This window comes from Platalea leucorodia (genome assembly GCF_965183815.1).
Source record: "Platalea leucorodia genome assembly, chromosome: 13".
NCBI lineage: Eukaryota > Metazoa > Chordata > Aves > Pelecaniformes > Threskiornithidae > Platalea > Platalea leucorodia.
Window position 1 is genome coordinate 16,564,375 of NC_138835.1, and position 18,040 is coordinate 16,582,414.

General features: G+C 67.7%; 2 protein-coding genes and 1 long non-coding RNA gene across 6 annotated transcripts; 2 read left to right on the forward strand and 1 right to left on the reverse strand.

The window, feature by feature from the left end:
* Positions 1 to 602: 602 nt before the first annotated feature.
* CCM2L (CCM2 like scaffold protein) lies at positions 603 to 4,869 on the forward strand. 3 transcript variants are annotated; one of them, XM_082326303.1, is made up of 10 exons: positions 603 to 703; positions 995 to 1,162; positions 1,495 to 1,578; positions 1,701 to 1,884; positions 2,626 to 3,080; positions 3,175 to 3,310; positions 3,446 to 3,509; positions 3,651 to 3,798; positions 3,974 to 4,112; positions 4,357 to 4,869. In XM_082326303.1, exons 1-10 carry the CDS (start codon positions 674 to 676, stop codon positions 4,632 to 4,634), a joined length of 1,686 nt encoding a protein of 561 aa, XP_082182429.1. In that variant the 5' UTR covers positions 603 to 673; the 3' UTR covers positions 4,635 to 4,869. The 3 variants fall into 3 exon arrangements, with proteins under 3 accessions (XP_082182429.1, XP_082182431.1, XP_082182430.1); XM_082326305.1 differs by having other exon boundaries at positions 3,220 to 3,310; XM_082326304.1 differs by having other exon boundaries at positions 1,725 to 1,884.
* Positions 4,870 to 6,686: 1,817 nt separating this feature from the next.
* HCK (HCK proto-oncogene, Src family tyrosine kinase) lies at positions 6,687 to 17,019 on the forward strand. 2 transcript variants are annotated; one of them, XM_082326060.1, is made up of 14 exons: positions 6,687 to 6,781; positions 7,814 to 7,982; positions 8,398 to 8,521; positions 8,948 to 9,002; positions 9,243 to 9,342; positions 9,491 to 9,589; positions 9,747 to 9,850; positions 10,281 to 10,430; positions 10,891 to 11,043; positions 11,378 to 11,560; positions 12,044 to 12,120; positions 14,652 to 14,805; positions 15,075 to 15,206; positions 16,568 to 17,019. In XM_082326060.1, the coding sequence occupies exons 3-14, from the start codon at positions 8,399 to 8,401 to the stop codon at positions 16,768 to 16,770; spliced, it is 1,533 nt and encodes a 510-aa protein (XP_082182186.1). In that variant the 5' UTR covers positions 6,687 to 6,781; positions 7,814 to 7,982; position 8,398; the 3' UTR covers positions 16,771 to 17,019. The 2 variants fall into 2 exon arrangements, with proteins under 2 accessions (XP_082182186.1, XP_082182187.1); XM_082326061.1 differs by lacking the exon at positions 7,814 to 7,982.
* Positions 16,622 to 17,927, reverse strand: LOC309597083. The gene is made up of 3 exons (XR_014229677.1): positions 17,803 to 17,927; positions 17,018 to 17,139; positions 16,622 to 16,735 (listed from the first exon to the last, which is right to left on the reverse strand). It is a non-coding gene; the product is annotated as an uncharacterized lncRNA (long non-coding RNA).
* Between the last annotated feature and the right edge of the window lie 113 nt (positions 17,928 to 18,040).

The window sequence follows — 18,040 nt, forward strand, 5'->3', positions numbered from 1 at the left end:
CTCCTGCCGGTGCCGTTCCCCGTGCCAGGGCCCCGCGTGGGCAGGGCAGGACGGGGGCAATGAGGGCCGGGACCCCCCAGTGCTGCCCCACGAGGACGGGGCTGATGCGGGGTCACGGGCAGTGGAACCGGCCCCAGGTCCAGGGGGAGCCCGGCTGCAGCGAGGGGCAGGGGCTGCTCTGCAGCCGGGTCCCGTGGGCACCCACAGCCCCGGCGCCCGCTCCAGCCCCATCCCAGCCTACTTCAGCCCCTGCCTCTGCCCGAATCCCAGCCCAGCCCCAGCCCAAGTGACCCCCAGCCCTAGTCCCAGTCCCAGCCTGAGTTCCAGCCCAGCCCCAGCACCAGTCCCAGTCCAAGCCCCTGCTCCAGTCCCATCCCAGCCTTCTTCAGCCCCTGCTTCTGCCCAAGTACCAGCCCAGCCCCAGTCTTAGTCCCAGCCCCAGTCCAAGTCCCAGTCCCTATTCCAATCCCATACCAGTCTCAGTCCCAGTCCCAGTACTGTCCCTGTCCCAGTCCCAGTGCCAGCCCAGCCCAGCCCAGTCCCAGCACCCCCCAGGAGGGGCAGGAACTCACATCCCAGCCGTCCTGGTGGAGTTTCCGACACAGGAAAACGCAGCGGCGCCGAGCGGGGCGGTGGGGGCGGCCGTGCCGGGAGGCAGTGCCGCGGCCCCGCCATGGACAGCGAGGCCAAGAAGGGGAAGAAGGTGCGTGGGCCTGGGGCTGGTGGCCCAGGGGGCTGGCGGGGGGGTGGCAGCGGGCGAGACACACGGGGACACCGGGACGAGGGGCTCCGCACCCCCTCCTGTGGCACGGCAGGGAGAGGTGGGGTCCCCACTCGCTGCCTCCTGGGACGCCCAAATGGTGCAAATTTGGGGTCAGTGAGCAGAGAGGTGCCCAGCCCCTCCTCGGGCGCTGGGTGCCCGCAGACCCCGTGCATGGGTGCCAGGGTTGGGTGCCTGGCACTGACACGTCCCGGTGCCCGCTCTCCCTGCCAGGGCTTCGTGTCGCCCATCAAGCGGCTGGTTTTCCCCAAGGCGGCTCGGAGGCCGGCGCTCCGCAGCAGCGTCTACCGGCGGCCACTGCACTCGGTGCCCCTCTACCCCCCCGATTACCTGATCGACCCCCAGATCCTGCTGCACGACTACGTGGAGAAGGAGGTGAAGGTAAGGGGGTGGGGGATGCCCGGGTTCCCTGCCTGTGCCTGGCAGGGGGGGACAAGGCCACCACACCACGCTGAGAGCCACCACCCGCGGTGGCCAGGAGGGTCCTGGTCCCCTCCCTGCCGGGGCAACACCCAGGGAGGGGGAGGGCGGGCTGGGGGTGCAGGGAGGACCCCCCCCATTGCAGGATCTCCCTGCACCCCAGGGAAATGCATCCTGCTCGTGTGGATGTGTGTGCTCTGGGGGAGGCTCTGGGCCGTGGGGTGGGGAGATGGATGCCCCAGCCCCCTGGCCCCAGCCCCCCCTGGCTGCCCTGGGTTTTGTCCCCCCCCCAGTTTTTAGGCCACCTGACATGGGTGACAGCCTCCCTGAACCCCTCCAGCCGGGATGAGGTGCTGCAGCTGCTGGACACGGCCAGGGTAAGAGGGGTCCTGAAGCCCCCCACCCCCCGGAGTGCCCCCCAGCGCTGCCCAGAGCGTGGGTGCCAGGTGCCCCGTGCCGCTGGGTGCCCCACGGCCCGGCACACGCTCTGCCCCCGCAGCAGCTGAAGGAGCTGCCGCTGCAGACGACGCCGGAGCAGGACAGCATCCTCAGCCTCTCCGCCCGCTGCCTCCTGCTCACCTGGCGCGACAACGAGGAGCTGATCCTGCGCATCCCCACCCACGAGATCGCCGCAGCGTCCTATCTGCGCGATGATGCCCTGCACCTCCTCATCCTCAAAACCGGTGCGGGTGTCCGGCCGGGGCCACCGGCCGTGGGACAGCCAGCCCTGAGCGCCCGGTGTCCCCAGGGCACGGGGGGCCGGAGCCCAGGGGTGATGGGGAGGTGCTGGGTCTGGCCGGGGCCGCAGCACGGCCGAGCCCAACAGCCCGCGCTGCTGCCCCGGCTCTTCAAGGGGCTCGGTGGGGGTCCGCTTCCCCAGGGCTGGAGGGGGGCACTGCTTTGGGCTCCCCGCCGGGGCTCCCCGCCGTCCCCGCTCCGTAGGGCTCCCCGTCCTCGGGCTCCCCTGCCCCGGCAGGCAGCTCCCGGCTGCGCTCCCAGCCCCGGGTGCCTTTAATGGCAGGAGGAGGGGAGGCTGGAAGCGACCCCCGTCCCCGTCCCCCCGCACATGGAGCCCCAGAGGGGCGCAGGGGCTCCGGCGCTTTGATCAGCAAACCCGGGCTCAGCTGCCGGCCGCGGGCAGGGTCCCCAGGGAGGGGGCTGCGCCAGGCTGAGCTCCTGCCTGCACACGGAGCCGTCCCCTAACCCCCTGCCCCGCTGCCCCTAACCCCCTGCCCCAGCCCCACTGCAGTCCCACTGCCCCCGACCCACTGGGGCTCCCCTGTCCCCACCCCGCCACCCCCATCCCTCTGCAGCCCCCCTGGCCGGTGGGACGGGACAGCCAGGGCAGGGGCTGGGGCTGGGGGCCGGGCAGGGGGGGCAGCGCAGCCCCCCGCCCTGATGCCCAGTCTCTCCTCGCTACCCAGGCCTGGGAGTGGACCCGGTCCCCGCCGGAGCGCACCCCGAGGCGGCCCCAGCCGGCGTGCCGGAGGCCTTCCCTGCTGAGAAGCGGCCGGGGGGCTCATGGCCGGAGGGAGGGCGGCTGGGGGGCCCGATGGAGCGGCGGCACACCATCTGCAGCCTGGACTGGCGGGCGGCGCGGGGCGGGCAGGAGGGCCGGCAGGGCGGCAGCCTGGAGCGGCGGCGGGGCGGCAGCTGGGAGCGGCGGCAGCGCGGGCGGCCCTCGGGCAGCTGGGAGCGGCGGCAGCCCTGCGGCGGCAGCTGGGAGCGGCGGCGGGCCGGTACCGTCGGCGGCAGCTGGGAGCGAGGCACCGGCTTCGGCAGCTGGGAGCGGCGGCACGCCGGCAGCAACCCCCTGGACCCCCAGGAGCCCTGCCCCGACGCCTACTCCAACCTCATCATCCTCGCTGTGCCCAACAGGGTGAGCGGCCCCGGCACATGGCCACCTGCCGGCACACGGCCACTTGCCAGCACCCACCCAGCCACCCACGCTCCCTCCCTCCCTCCCACTCCAGGACGCCGCCGAGGAGTCCTGCGCACTCATCTGCCAGGTCTTCCAGATCATCTACGGGGACCAGAGCATCGAGTGCGTGGACCGCGCCGGGTACCACTACACCTCCACGCCCACGCGGCCCTGGCTCTCCAGCAGGAGTGAGTGGACGGGCACGGCGATGCCGAGCGGGGCGGCACGGGGCTGACGGGCAGGGGTGTGCGGGCAGAGCGCGGGGGGCAGCTGCCACGGCAGAGGCTTGGCCCCGCTCTCAGACCTTGGCTCTCCCTCCCCAGGCGAGAGCTGCCGCACGGACGGGACATATGGCTACGACGCCGACTTCAGCTGCTGCAGCTCCTTGTGAGTCTGGCTGCCCCCAAGGTGCCCCTGCCCCGGGGTGGGTGCCTGTCCCGGCTGCAGCGATGGTGGGTGCTGTGCAGCGGGGCGGGCAGGCGGGCACACAAGGGGTGCCAGGATCCTCTCACCCCCGTCCTCCCGCAGCAACGGCTCCCACGAGACCTTCGAAGCGTATTACAGCGGTGCCTCCTCGCCCTCCTTCCACCAGTCCCACCACAGCCTGGCCACCGCCTGCAGCGGCAGCGACCAGAGCGGCGCGGGGCTGGAGCAGCTGCAGGACTACATGGTGACGGTGCGGGCGCGGGGACGGATGAGGGGCCCTGCTCGGTGCCAGCGGCTGGGGAGGGGGTGGTGGGCAGGTCTGAGCCCCCCACACCGGGGAGCAGCCAGCAGGGTGTGGAGTGGGGGGGGCCGGGGCTGTGCACTGCTGGTGTCCCCCGCCCCGACCCGTTCCCGTGTCCCCACAGCTGCGCAACAAGCTGTCGCCACAGGAGATCCAGCAGTTCGCCCTGCTGCTCCGCGAGTACCGCCTGGGCACGCCGGTGCGGGAGTACTGCGCCGAGCTCCTGCGCCTCTACGGGGACCGCAGGAAATTCCTCCTCCTGGGTGAGTGTCCGGGCTCCCGCTGCAGCCACCCTGTGTCACCGTGTCACCCTCCTGACGCCCGTGCGTCCCTTGGGGAGGGGGTGCCGGTGCTGGGTGTGCTCCGGCAGGTGTTGGGACCTCACTGCTTGTGGGGGACGGGATGGGACGAGCCCCGCTGCGCACAGCCGGTGGGGCTGGCCGGCATCGCGCCCCAGCGCTGCCCACCCAGGCAGGGTCACCCCGAGGCTCATGGTGCCCATGGCAGGAATGAGGCCCTTCATCCCCGACCAAGACATCGGGTACTTCGAGACCTTCCTGGAGAGCATCGGCATCCGGGAGGGCGGGATCCTCACCGACAGCTTCGGCCGCATCAAGCGCAGCATGAGCAACACCTCGGCCTCGGCCGTGCGCAGCTACGACAGCTGGTCCCTGCGCTCCGAGTCCGAGTCCTTCAACCGCATGATCACGGACATCACCCACGACATCGAGGCACTGGCGCAGGACGAGGAAGAGGAGGAGGAGGAGGAGGACAACTACCTGTGAGGGAGTGCCGAAACCCAGCGGTCCCCTCCCTGCTCGCCGATGCGGTGCTGCACCTCCAAGCCCTGACTTGCCAGGTGCCCAGCTCTGCCCCAGTGCCTGGGACGGGGGATGTTGTCCCCCCCTTTGTCACCGTGGGAGGGGACGGGGCTTTGCACCACCCTGGCAGCTCTCAGCAGGGCCCATGGCATCGAAGGGCAGCCGTGGCGGTGGGGGAGCCCCCAGCCGGCAACGCCATGTGCTGTAAATTCTGCAGATTGCAATTAAACGCGGGGCTGGGAGCGGAGCAGGTTCTTCCCCAGGGAAAGGCCATGCCGGGGTGGGAGGGCTGCTGTGGCGGGGGGCAAGCTGGGGTGGGGGGGCTGCTGCCAGCCCTGCCAGGCACCGTGCCACTGCTGGCCTGGGCACCCTGTCTGCCCCGGTGCCACACGCAGGTCGCTCCCGCAGTCGGGGAGCTCCCGGCCGTGCCGGCCTGGCCCCGGGGGTGCTCCTGGCAGCGCGGGACCCCGGGGAGCTCAGAGCAAAGTGGGGGGGCCAGCAAGGGGGTGTGGGATGTGGAGACTCGTGGCCACAGCTGACTTGCTGCCACCTGTGCCGCCAGCCTGGGCGCACCCCGGTAAAGCATTCGCCTCCCAGCGCGGGGAGAGCGGCAGGGATGGCTGTTCCTGCCAGGAAAGTGCCCAAGAGCCCCCACCGCCCCGGGGATGCCCTGAGCAGGGGCTGCCGGCGCAGCGTCCCCATCCTGCCGCCGGGCGCCCCGGTGCTGGGCGGGGCTGAGATGCAGGCCATGCCACGGGCAGCCGTCCCGCATCCCCGTGAGCGACGACGTCCCTGCGACACCCGGCCAGCGGCATGGCTGCGGGTGTTTCACAAAAGGAAGTTCCTGCCCCGGGGCCCGGCTTCCTGCAGCGCCGCCGAGGGACGCGGCTGTGCTCCTCGCCGGCCAGCTGGCCCCCGGCCAATGGCCCCCGGCCACCGTCCCCTAGCCGATGTCCCTGAGCCGATGTCCCCCGGCCACTGTTCCCTGAGCCAATGGCCCCCGGCCGATGGCCCCCGGCCACTGGCCCTCGGTGGGGACTGCGGGACAGCGCTGCAGCCCCTGGCCGGTGCGTGGGCAGGCGGATACCGGGGCTACCGGCAGCAACTTATTTTTTCTTTTAAAAAATTTACTTATGCAAATCCTCATGCAGGCGAGGCGCTCACTGCCCCGGCTGCTTCCTCTGATGCTCCTGAGCCAGAGCCGGGCTGGGCCCGGCCGTGCCTGCCCGCGATGGCCGGTGTCACGGCGGAGCCGCGGGTCCCTTTGCTGCCGCCGTCCCCGTCCCAGGTCCAGGGGTGCTCTGGGTGAACCAGAGCAAAGGCTGGAGCGCTGTGGGGCTGGGGAGGGGACCCGGGAGGACCTTTGGGATGGGACCACCAGGGCCAGGAGAGACACAGCAAAGCCCGTGGTCCCCCTGGCCCCTCCGAGCCGGGCTGCACGGCATCAGCCCTGTGCCCTGCACCCCGCTGCGTCCTGCACCCCCGTGCCCCGCACCCCGTCACGGGGCAGTGCTCGCGGGTTTCCTCTTTTCTCCTCCCTGGGGACAGAGAACCAGGCTCACACCGCGGCCGCCAGTGCCCCGCTGCCGCCCACGGCCCCGTGCCGGGCGAGGAAACCGCCCGGGGGCTGCCCTGGGGTGCCGGCACCCAAATCCCCCCGGGCTCCCGGGGGCAGCGGGGCCGCGGGGGGAGAGAGGGGCCCTGGCACCCATCGTAAAACCGACGCCGGGGGCAGCGGGGTCCCCACCGGGCCGGGATGTCCCTGCGGGCTGGTTCTGCTGCCACGGGGGTCCCGCCCGGCCCGGGGGGTCCCGCTCGGTGCGGGACGGGGGTCCCCGCTCCCATCCCGGGTTGGGGGGGGGTGTCGGTACAGGCAGGTATCGGCCGCGCCCGCCCCGTCGGAGTCGGGGGGGTCCCACGGCCCCGGGACGGCCCCGGGGGGCGGGGCCTTACCGGGAGGGGCGGGGCCTTACCGGGAGGGGCGGGGCCTCGCTGGGCGGCGGGCGCGCAGCCGGGCGGAGCGCAGCGACGGGAGCAGCCCCGGCTCCGGGACGGGGACCGCGGCCGGGAGCGGGAGGTGCCCCGGGAGGTGCCCCGGGACGGCGGCGGAGGTGAGAGCGGAGCGGAGCCGTGTGCGGAGCCCCGAGGGCGGCGGGGCCGGGCAGGGGGAGCCCCGGTGCCGGGCGGGGGGAGCCCCGGTGCCGGTCCGGGCAGCCCGGTGGGTCGGTCCCTGCCCCGGGTCAGCCGTCGCTGCCTCCCTCCCGCTGGGTGCAGCGGCCCCTGGGTGCCCGGCGGGGCGGCGGTGGCGGGGCGGCCAGGGGGGCACGGTGTAGTCCCGGGGAGGTGATCCCAGCCGGTGGCCTCGCAGGGGCTGTCGGGGACCCGCCACCGCCCGCCCCGCCACCGAGGGCACGGGGCAGCGAGGGCGCGATGGAGCTCCCACCGCCCCACCTGGTCCCCATGGCTGGGGACAGCCACACGGGCTGTGGGACACGGCTCTCGGGCTGGGACGCACCAGGGACGGCCGCTGCCACCGGCGCTCCCTGTGCTGGCAGGCCTCGGCGCTGTGCCGCGGCAGCCGGCGGGAAAGCCCTGGCCGCAGGGTCGGTGCGCGTAGCGGTGAGCCGGGATGCCGGGGGCTGGGTGGCTGCGGGACTCTCGGACCCCCCAGAGGTGTTTGTGCTTTGTAGGGCCGAATGCTGCGACCCGGCGTGGGACGGGCACAGCAAATACCTGCCGCGGTGCCGGCGCAGGCTGTGGCCGAGTTCCAGCCAGGCGCTGCATGCGTTTGCCAGGATGGAGCTGGCATTGGGCTTTGCCGGCGGCCGGTCCCGAGCCTGGGCCCGGGGCATCCCTGGCGAGGGGGACATGCTGTCTGGGGCCACCGCTGCTGCTCCAGCTCTGCCCTGGGGAGCGGGGCTGGCCCAGGCTTTGGCACGCTGAGAAGGGCAAGGAGTGACTGTGGGGTGGCTGGGAGGTGACAGCGATGTCCCTCGAGGGCCGTGGTAGCGAGGCGGTGCTGCTGGTGCCCACCTGCTCCCCCAGCGAGGCCGGCGGTGCTGTGCACGTCGCGGGGCCTCGCTCAGCCCCGAGGTTCCTCCTTCATTGTCACCGCTGGCACCTTCTCCTTTCTCTGTGCCGAGGTCTCCCCCGGGCAAGGGAAGTGCCTTTGCGGGGGTTTTCCCCTGCGCTCGCTGCTTCTTGCTGCATGTTTTCCTGCTGATGTTCCTTGGGGAGCTGGAGAAAGTCGAGCATTTGCATTCACCCTGGGCCGGTGGCTGCTCGAGGCAGCTCCAACGCGGCAGAGAGCAGGTGGGGAGCACGGTGCGGAGCGGTGACCCGCGGCGGCACAGGGGCCATGGCCACAAGCACCAGCGGTGCTGGGCGGGGAGCCCCGATCTGCGGGGGAGCCCCTCCATGACGGGGGTCCTGCTTTGCAAAGAGGCTCTTTCCTGCCATGCCTGCACCCCCAGCCGGGGAAGGGCTGCGAAGCTGCGCCATGGCACATCGCTGTGCCGCTTGCCAGGCACCCCGACGCCCTGCGGCTGTCACCGAGCGCAGCTCTGCGGGGGGAGCAGAGCCCTCTCTGCCCGTGGCCGTGCGGGCATCACGGTCCTGTGCCATGCACCGGCGCCGTGCTGTGCCAGGCAGGAGCTGCTGGGAGCGGGGCTGGAGCGGGGCTTTCACCTCTGTCGCAATGGCTTCACTTCCCCTCCCTTGGCTGCAGGATGGGTTGCGTGAAGTCGAAGGAAGCTGGCGTCCAAGAGAAGACGATAAAAACTGACTCTGACCCCGGCCCCAGCCTGCAGCAGGGACATTACGTGAGGGACCCCACGGCCGCCAACAAGAGGGTGAGTGGGAGCTGCCGGCCGAGCCGGGGGCGCGGGACTGAGCCATCGGGGGGCTCAGCCCCTCTCCTCACCAGAGCTGCCAGTGCCGAGAGCGGGGCTGGCTGCGGGCGCTGGCAGTGCCTGTGCCCCAGGCAGGGGCTTGGCCATGGGACGGGAGCACAGAGCCCGGCCCAGCTTGTGTGGGGCAGGCACAGAGCAAACCTGATGGGAACCAAGGAATTATGGAAAAAGAGAGAGAAAAGTGAAGGTGTTTGGGAGGGGACAGAGATGCTGGTGCTGGGTGGGTTGGTGAGGCGGGCGCTGCCCCTCGGGTGCCCTCCTGCCCCTGCCGCTGGGGGCCGGGGCCATGGTGGGGCTGAGACCCCTGTAGGGTGGGGGTCTCTGCCACCCGCAGCATCACTCTCTGGTTTCTGTCCTGCTTTCCAGAGCAATAATGTCCCCGGTGTGGCCATGCCCCTGCCCGAGGATGGGGGGCTGCAAGGTACAGGGGTGCTGCAAGCGGGTGCAGAGGGTGGGAGCATGCGGGGGGAGCGTGGGGACGGGACGGGACGGGACGGGAGCTCTGGGCTTCCTCAAAGGCCGGCCGTGGCCGTGGCACGATGAAGATGGAGATGCCGGGTGCTGCGGGGATCCTGGTTGGTGTCCTGGCTGCCCATGGCAGGGGCAGCCCGTGCCCCATCCCAGCACGGGGAGCGGTGCCCAGGGAGCTCCCTCGCTGCAGGCTCGGGGGACAACGTGGTGCTGGCGCTCTATGACTACGAGGCGATGCACGCTGGGGACCTGAGCTTCCAGAAAGGGGAGCGGCTGAAGGTGCTGGAGGAGTAAGTGCTGCCGGCGTCCCCCCGCCCCAGGGTGTCCTGCAGGCTTGCGTGGCCCTCCTGGGTTTTTTTTCTGGAATTTGCCCCTGGAGGAGCCGGCGGCGCCCAGTGCCAGGTGCCACGGGCCGACCCGATGCCGTTTCTGTCGCAGGTCAGGGGAGTGGTGGCAAGCGCAGTCGCTGGTGACGGGGCGCGAAGGCTTCATCCCCAGCAACTACGTTGCCCGAGCCGACTCGCTGGAGACAGAAGAGTGAGTCCGTTCCTCCGAGGCACATCCCGGCCCTGCGCCGTCCCGTGCTCCCCCCTGCAGCTGCCCCCGCTCCTGCCCCATGTCCAGCCCTGCCCCACGCCAGCCTGAGCTCTCCCAGCCCCGGCAGCGTTCGTCGGTTCATTTGTTTCTGCTGCAGGTGGTTTTTCAAGGGCATCAGCCGGAAGGACGCGGAGCGGCAGCTCCTTAGCCCCGGGAATGTGATCGGATCCTTCATGATACGGGACAGCGAGACGACGAAAGGTCCGGAGGGGTGCCCGCAGCGCGGTGGTGGGGAGCAGCTGCGCCGGCGGGGCCTCCCTCACCCACGCTTGCCTGGCAGAGGAGCTCGGGAGATGCCTCCCCAGCCCGGGGTCTCCACTTTGCTGTGGGGCAGGAACCGGGGGTCCCGTCCTCCTGCTGCGAGTGTCCCTGCAAGAGCCCGTGGTGCTGCCGCGTGTCCGAGCCCTGTGGCGTGGACAGGGGGACGTGCCCTTTTGAGGCTGCTTTGGTGCTTGGGACGCTGTGTAGCTGTGCCTGGGGCCGAGGGGGCGGTGGCAGCACGGTGGGGACGGGTGCTGCAGTGGTGGCTCTGCTGGGTGACGGCACCGCGCGTGCCGCGAGCGTGGGGTGGCCGGGCGCCGCGGGGCCGTGCCCTCCGCGCGGGGCTGGCAGCTCACCCCTCCCCGAACAGGCTGCTACTCGCTGTCGGTGCGGGACGGGGACGACGTGCAGGGCAGCATGGTGAAGCATTACAAGATCCGGACGCTGGATAGTGGTGGCTTCTACATCTCACCGCGCAGCAGCTTTGATACACTGCAGGAGCTGGTCCAGCACTACAAGGGTGAGCCCCGGGGTGCCTGGCCCCCCACCCTGGATGGGGCTTTGTCCCCAAGCCAAGCAGCCGCTGGGTAGCCGGGGGCGTGCAGAGGCCGAGGGGCTCCTGCCCGTCACCACTGGCCTCCCGCTGTGGCTCCGGCTGTGACGTGCAGCGATGCCAGACCTTCCCCTGGCGCGGTGCCTGGCTTGCTGGCCGTCACAGCCATGGGTGTTGGTGTCCCCGCATGCCCGCAGTGCCCGGGACTCCCCATCCCCAGGCGGGCCGGTGCCCTGGCTGCGCTGGCGTGCTGCAGTAATGCCTGGCAGGGCAGAGCGACGCCAGCGGGGCCGTGTCCCGTGTTTGCAGCGGGGCACGTGGTGCCAGGACGCGCCCCGTGGCCACGGAGGCTGTCGTGGGCTCTGCTTCGAAGCACGAAGCGGCTGGTGAGACAGACCGGCTGACGGCTGTCGGTGCTCCCCGGCAGGGCAGAGCGACGGGCTGTGCCAGAAGCTCACCTACCCCTGCTGCGTGCCCAAGCCGCAGAAGCCCTGGGAGAAAGATGCCTGGGAGATCCCTCGGGAGTCGCTAAGCCTGGAGAGGAAGCTGGGAGCCGGGCAGTTCGGAGAAGTGTGGATGGGTGAGAGCGAGGGGGAGGCAGCTGGGAGGAAGGTGAAGGTGATGGTGGAGGAGGAAGGGTGAGGGATGGGAGAGGAGGTGGAGGGATGGCAGGGCGGAAGAGGCAGGGAGGGAGTGACCTGCGGGAGAGGAGCACGGGGAGGTGGAGGTGGCCCTGGCCTTAATGCAGGGACGGCTCAGGGCTGGGTGCGTGGGGACAGCCCTGGGCTGCGCATGGTCTCCAGCCCTCGTGCAGCAGCTCTGTCTGCAGGAGTGGGTGCTTTGGCTCCAAAACCCAGTGCTCCCAGTGCCTGGGCACTGGGCAGGCTGGGAACGTCTGTCGTGCTGCCCCGCAGCTACCTATAACAAGCACACCAAGGTGGCGGTGAAGACGATGAAGCCGGGCAGCATGTCCGTGGACGCCTTCCTGGAGGAGGCAAACCTGATGAAGACGCTGCAGCACGACAAGCTGGTGAAGCTGCACGCGGTCGTCACCAAGGAGGAGCCCATCTACATCATCACCGAGTTCATGGAGAAAGGTGCTGCCCGTGCCCCTGCGTGGTCGCCGCGGGCCAGGCCAGGCGGCGGTACCCAGCTGCCCCAGGGATGGTGCAGGATCAGCCCCTCCTGCGTCCCCGGGGTTGGCCGTGGGCTCTGCACCGGCTGCCGGGGCACTGGGAGCGGGGCCAGCTCCGGCCACTGCATGTCTGAGGGTGCTGGGGCAGGGTGCTGGGGCAGGGTGCTGGGCAGGGGGATGCGGTGAGAGCCCTGGGAGAGGGAGGGATGGGGACGGGGGGCAGACGAGGAGGAGCACTCCACACGGCAGGAGGGAGCCTGCAGCGGGGCTGGCTCCTCCGCCCAGCCCATGGGAGCGGGGTGGGGGTCAGGTGTGTCTCCTGACCGAGTCCCCGCGTCGTGCTCGGCTCCCCGGGACCCTGTGCCGCCCCCAGCACCGTGCCACCCCCAGGGTGGGCGCAGGCTCCAGCTGAGCCGTCAGCCCCAGCACCCTTCCCTGCCCGCAGGGAGCTTGCTGGATTTCCTGAAGAGCGATGAGGGGAACAAGCAGCCGCTCCCGAAGCTGATCGACTTCTCTGCCCAGGTGAGGGGGAGCAGACCTTCCCCAGCTCCCCGCTCCCCCTTGCCCCTGGGAAGGGTGAGGGGGGTTCAAGGAGCCCAAGAGCTTACCCGGGGCTTGGGCAGTGCCTTGTTTGCGCAGGCCAGCACTGGGGGTGGTGGGGATGCAGGAAAGGAGCCGGTGAGGTTTCCCTGCGGTGCTGCCCTCGCGCCCGGCGGGCAGGCAGCTGCCTGCTCGCCCCGCGGGTCCGGCTGCCCGCGCAGCAGCAGGTGTGTGGGAAAGGAGAAGTGGCGGCTTCCTCCCCGCTAGCCCGTCGGCTGCAGCACGGTGCCTCGCCGGAGCTGCGCCGAGCCCGGGGGGTTTAGCCAGCCTGCTCCTTCCCAGGAGCCGGGAAATCTGTGTCTTCTAAGGCTGCTGTGGTTTCTGCCACCCTCGCAGCCCGCGGTGCCGTTGTGTTTTGTGGAAGTTGCGGGGCCTGGGGGTTGGAGCTTGTTTTCACTGCTCACGTTTGCACGGTCCCTTCTCCGGGGCGCGCAGATGCTGGTCGGCGTGGCCTGTCTGAGCCCGGGGCTCCCCGGGGAGCAGCCACGGCAAAGCTATCGATTTCTATCCATTGCTGCTGATGGGATGGTTACCTGCAAACAACAGGCTCCGGGCGACAGAGCCTCGTCTGCAAACTTTGCAAAAGCCCCACAAAACCCCAGATGGCCGCACGGCCACCCCGTGCCACCCCGGCACCAGCTGCGGTGCTTCGGGGCAGCGTCGTACGCCCGCTCGGGCCGTGCCCCTGGGCAGGACCCCCTGCAGCTCTGGCGGCTTGAGCTCCCTATGTTTAATATGAACTCTACAGCCCCACCATTTTGCTGCGTTCACAGCGCCCGGGAGACTGAGCCGGGCGCGGTTTCTAGAAGGGAGCGTAGCGTGTTACGCTGCCCCACAGCAATGCCTGCGGGAGGTTTGTGGTTCGTTAAAGTCACCTCCCTGCCGAAGGGCTGTCACGGGCTGGGGGAGGCGGCTGGAGAGGCAGCAGGACACGGGGAAGATCGTTTTGGGGGTATTTTCAGGAGCTGATTTTGAGTACAGCTGAGCATGCTATTATACATCTAGCTTCGTGTGTGCAACCATTTGTGCAACCACTGCCCTGTCCCTGCCGCTTCTGCAGTGTCCCCAGATGCTGGCCGAATCCAGGGACCCTTTGAGCTAAGCTTGGTACCTCTGCAATAATTCCTAGAGGTACCTGTGCAACAGGAAGGCCAGGATGGGAGCCCAGAGCCCGGAGGCTCAGACCAGGTCACTGGCTGCTCCAGCCGGCTGTGCCAGGGTCTGCGGCTCAGCTGTGCACTCGTGCACGCCATCTGTTCCCAGCATGCTGGCTCTTGCAAACCGCCCGGCTTGGCTCCGTGGCTCAGAGGGGCTGCTTTCTGCAGCGCTGGGAAGCGAAGGCTGAAGCGCTTTCATGTGCAGGCAGCAGGCGTGCAGGCAGGCAGCAGGCGTGCAGGCAGGCATCAGGCAGCTAGGAAGCCTGGAACCCAGGCTTGTGCTGGGGCTGAGTCACTGCAAGCGAAACTGTGTCTGTGGTCATGGAAATAATCCTTCCGCTCTTGCAGTGCTTGTTTACTTCTGTATTTTGTGTGGAGAGCTCCGTGAGCAACTGCACCTTACCCTGGCCCGGCTTGTGCAGGTGTGACGGGGACGGGGGGGTCCCCTCTGCCTGCTCCGGCCCCTTCCCCTCCCGGGCGCTGGCAGCAGCCGGGCGTGGGATAACGTGGCACCAATCCGGGGGTGGTTTGTGCACGCACCAGGTCATCTCTGCATTGGTCGCGGCTGATGGTAGCTGCACAAGCAGCCGCAGCCACCCAGTGCAGAGACTTCAGAAGATGGAGCCGGGGGGGATCTTCGGGGGTCGGCACAGCCATCCTGCCCCCGGGAGGGACTGACTCTTTGCAAACTATTCCCGAAAACCCAGACACCTCCCCGCCCTCCTCGGGAGACCCGCCACCACCCGCCACCGTGCTCTGCTGCCCTCGCCAAGGAAGCTCTGCAACGCTGGCCGACCCTCGCTGCAGCAGTTAAAGTCCCTTTGTTGTTCCCTTAGCGTAGAGAGAGGATAGTTCCCTCCCTGCTGCTCTCCGGCAGTGGCTGATGTACTTGGAGACTGGCCTCCGTCTCCCCTGAGCAGAGAATGATTTACTCCTCTTCACGTCCGCATGGCTACGGAGGCAGCAGTTCACCTTGCCCTGCGGGCATCCACGGGCGCTTGCTCGTGAGCACGTCGGCTGCCAGTTCTCCCTGCCTCTCTCGCGCAGGGGCTTAAATGGGTCGCGTTGGGCTGGTCCCCCAAACCCCGGCCTCTTCTGCAAGGGAGTCCCTGCACGGAGAGCGGTTCCCGCGCAGGAGAGGCGGTCACGGCTGCTGTGACTCGGCCTCCTTTCACCCCCTTTCAAAGCGCTGGGCAGAATCACTTGACCTCTTTCCATTCCTGGTAACAGTCCCATCGGGGAGGTTGCGTTCTTTCAAACAGCCTCTTTGCATTTTTCTCTTTCCCCTTTTTACAGATTGCAGAAGGAATGGCTTTTATCGAGAAGAGGAACTACATCCACAGAGACCTGAGAGCTGCCAATATTCTGGTGTCGGCCCTACTGGTGTGCAAGATTGCAGACTTTGGACTGGCCAGAGTCATCGAAGACAACGAGTACACGGCCCGGGAAGGTGCGGGAGCTGCCGGGGGCGTCTGGCCGCGGTCTGAGATGGTGAAGGGTTGTGGGATTCCCTTAGAGCCATTATCAACCTGTAACCTTGGTGGCAAGGACCCTGGGAGGGACGTGATGTGGAAACGGGCAGATGAGGGAAGCTCCTCTCATTTGCATCGCTTCACTTCTTCCTCTTCTGTGTGTTTGTTTCTCCTTCCCCATATTTCACCACCGGTTTCTCAGCATTTGGGTTAGAGCTCATGTGTCCTGTTGGATCCGTTTGTCCAGGTGCCAAGTTTCCCATTAAATGGACTGCACCAGAAGCCATCAACTACGGATCTTTCACTATAAAATCAGACGTCTGGTCCTTTGGGATCCTCCTGACCGAGATCATTACCTACGGGCGCATCCCATACCCAGGTAAGGAGGTGGAGTCCCTCCTCTGATCTGGTTCCAAACGACATGCTCCACCTTCTGGGGCCCATCCATGGGATCCGCTTCTCCGTGAAGTCAGATCGCTGAAAACAGAGGGAACGGTGAGAAATCTGCACCTCACACTGGGAGCAGAGCTCAAAGGCGGTAGCACAAGCTCTCAAGATGGCAGTTCTGTCTGTGAGCCATGGAGAGGAGCGCAGAGCACGGGACAGCCTCCGAGCAGCCTGCGCCGCGCGTTTAGCTACATCGACTCTTTGGACAAGAGCTCCCCTAGGACGGATAATTAGGAAGATTTTCTCCCTGGGAGTCCTCAGGGGACACCAGCTGTTTGCACTGACCTGAAATCCGTGCTGCTGTGGCATGGGCCCCCTCTTCTCAGCTTCCACGAAGCAGAGCTGGGACATCTCCTCCGGGGAGCCCACGGAAGGAGTCCAGGCGGTGGTGACTTTGGGGTGCCTGCTGCTTTGGGGAGAAGGGCAGCTACGCAGTAGACTGCCCTGGGGCTGATCCTGCAAGGAGGTCCCGAGCTCCTCCAGCTCCGGGGGAAACCGACAGTGGTCAGGATCTCTAAAAGATCTGGTCTCTCCGTTTCTAAAATAGAAGATCACGTTTTTAACGTGGGAGGCTGATTGACTTGCCCCAGGCTGGACTGCCTGTCCCTGGGAGAGCGGGTGTCACACGCCGCAGGCTCCTGGCTCGCGGGTTTGTGTCGCAGCGCTAACGCGTGGCTGTCTGCCTCCTGCAGATTAAGCGTGTTTGGAAGCAGCACATCAGTTCAGGGCTGACAGCCGGGCCAGGCGGTTTTGGGAAGGCTCGAGCAGTCTGTAAATCGTCATCGTTAGGAACCGCCCGGCATTTTATACTAATGGTTTCTTTGGTACCTTTTTTTCCACGGGAAATTATTCTGTACAAGAAAAGTAAAAGTTGCCGCAAACCAACCCCGAAGGATGTGGGGCGGCATAAAGGGTCGTTGGGGAAGGACCGGCTCTGCCAGCACACTAACTTACTGCTACCAGTGACACTGGAAGGAACAGCTCATTGAAGACGCAGCGGGTGGAGAAGTGTAGCCTTTATTGTGTGGAAATGTACACAAAACAATTACAATTCCCGTCTGATCTGCTCAACTGGGGTACAAAACTGCGTGCCGCAACTAACAGCATCTCGGTTGTTCACATTTCCCTGACCGGGAGCAGGAGTTCCCCCTTCCCGCCCCCTCTAACCTGTCCTTTTTCTTCCTAGTGACACTGCCCAAAGGGGGGTAGTTTGGGGCTTGGGTGTTTTTTTGCTTTTTCAAGAAATCGGTGATAAACCACGAAACGTTCAGCTGTCCTGCCCTGTTTCTCCAGGGATGTCGAGCGTGGAGGTGATCAGGGCGCTGGAGCACGGGTACCGGATGCCCCGCACAGAGAACTGCCCCGAGGAGCTGTATGACATTATGATGAGATGCTGGAAGACCAAACCGGAGGATCGTCCCACCTTCGAGTACACGCAGAGCGTGTTGGAGGATTTCTTTACTGCAACAGAGAGCCAGTATCAGCAGCAGCCATAACGCAGGAAGCTTGGTGAAGACGGCGGATACCCCGCACTATGCCCGCCGTGTTAGCGGCAGCGAGCGCACGCACCCTGCTCTTCCCTGTCCCACGCGTGAGCTGCCTGCGCGCGCCTTCCCCCGCCAGCCTGGCCCAGCACCCAGCGCCCTCCCGGGTGGCTGGGCTGGAAGTGGGGGCAGGAGGGAGCCACGCTCAGGCCAGCCCCCGGGGCGGCCGGACGGAGGGAGAAGCGACGCGGGGCCGTACCTTGTGCCTTTCACACGTGCTCGAGTGCCTGCGAGGCAGCTGCTCCGGGCTGCGCTGGCTGGACGGCGCTCACCCGCGCCGGCAGCACCGGGCGAGGAGGGATGCGGCCAGGCCTGTTTCAGCTACAAAGAAAAAAAAAAACAGATTATTTTTTTTTTTTAATCTATCTTGAGATCTTATCATGCTGTTTTGCAGAAGTAGGTGCTTTGGCTGCGATGGCCTCGGCGAAATGACGTTACGCTCCGGGCGTGCTGCGCAGCGCCCACGCCGCTCGGTCCCCGCGTGTCGGGGAAATCCCAGTGGATTCTGCGACGCAGCGCCTCGGCTCATCCTCCGCGCGGGGTCCTGGGTTTTGAACGTCGGGCGGTGCAGAAGCACCTCTCCCCCCGCGCCCCCCCGGGTTTCCTTCCTGGGTGGTTTTCGTGGTACCCCCCTGCAGAGCGGGAGCTCGGGCGAGGCCGTGCCGGCGCGGCGGGCACCGGCAGGCACGGAGGGTGCTCCGCAAGGCAGCCCCCGCAGGGATCCCCCCAGTTTGCCTTCCCAGGGGTTTCTTGAGCCAAGGGTGGCCTCAAGCCGCCCACCGCCGGCCCCGGCCCGGGAGCCCTCTCCCCCCGCGGCAAAGCCTCGCTGCTCTCGTTTGACATCAACCGGGGCGCGCGCGGCGTCGGCAGCGAGCCGGCGTGCCTTGCACGCGCCTTGTGTGTTGTCGTCTATTTCTAGTATTTAATGATGGGTTATTTGGGGAAAAGGAAGAAGTGATATTTTTGTTTAAGGTTGCCCCGTACGTGTTCCAGCAGGGACCTTCTGGGCCTGGGATTGTCTTGTCCTCGTACGGAGAGGCGAGCACCGCCGCTGCTGTGCTTTTGTATCAGCTTTGGAAGCTTCTTTTTGTAATCAATGAAGTATTTATAAACCTCTCGTCCTTTGGCCTTTCCTCGCGTTCCCCAGCCCAGGCGGGGGGGCTCGGAGCGGGCCCGGTGGCCCGGGGGGGGGGGGGGTGGCGGACCGGAGGGACCGGGGCCG

Coding starts and splice junctions, on each gene's coding strand:
- CCM2L (XM_082326303.1), top strand. CDS start 674: ATGGACAGCGAGGCCAAGAAGGGGAAGAAG. Junction 3,311..3,445: donor GCCCTGGCTCTCCAGCAGGA/GTGAGTGGACGG, acceptor CTCCCTCCCCAG/GCGAGAGCTGCCGCACGGAC. Junction 3,510..3,650: donor TTCAGCTGCTGCAGCTCCTT/GTGAGTCTGGCT, acceptor GTCCTCCCGCAG/CAACGGCTCCCACGAGACCT.
- HCK (XM_082326060.1), top strand. CDS start 8,399: ATGGGTTGCGTGAAGTCGAAGGAAGCTGGCGTCCAAGAGAAGACGATA. Junction 9,003..9,242: donor CGAGGATGGGGGGCTGCAAG/GTACAGGGGTGC, acceptor CCCTCGCTGCAG/GCTCGGGGGACAACGTGGTG. Junction 9,590..9,746: donor GACTCGCTGGAGACAGAAGA/GTGAGTCCGTTC, acceptor TTTCTGCTGCAG/GTGGTTTTTCAAGGGCATCA.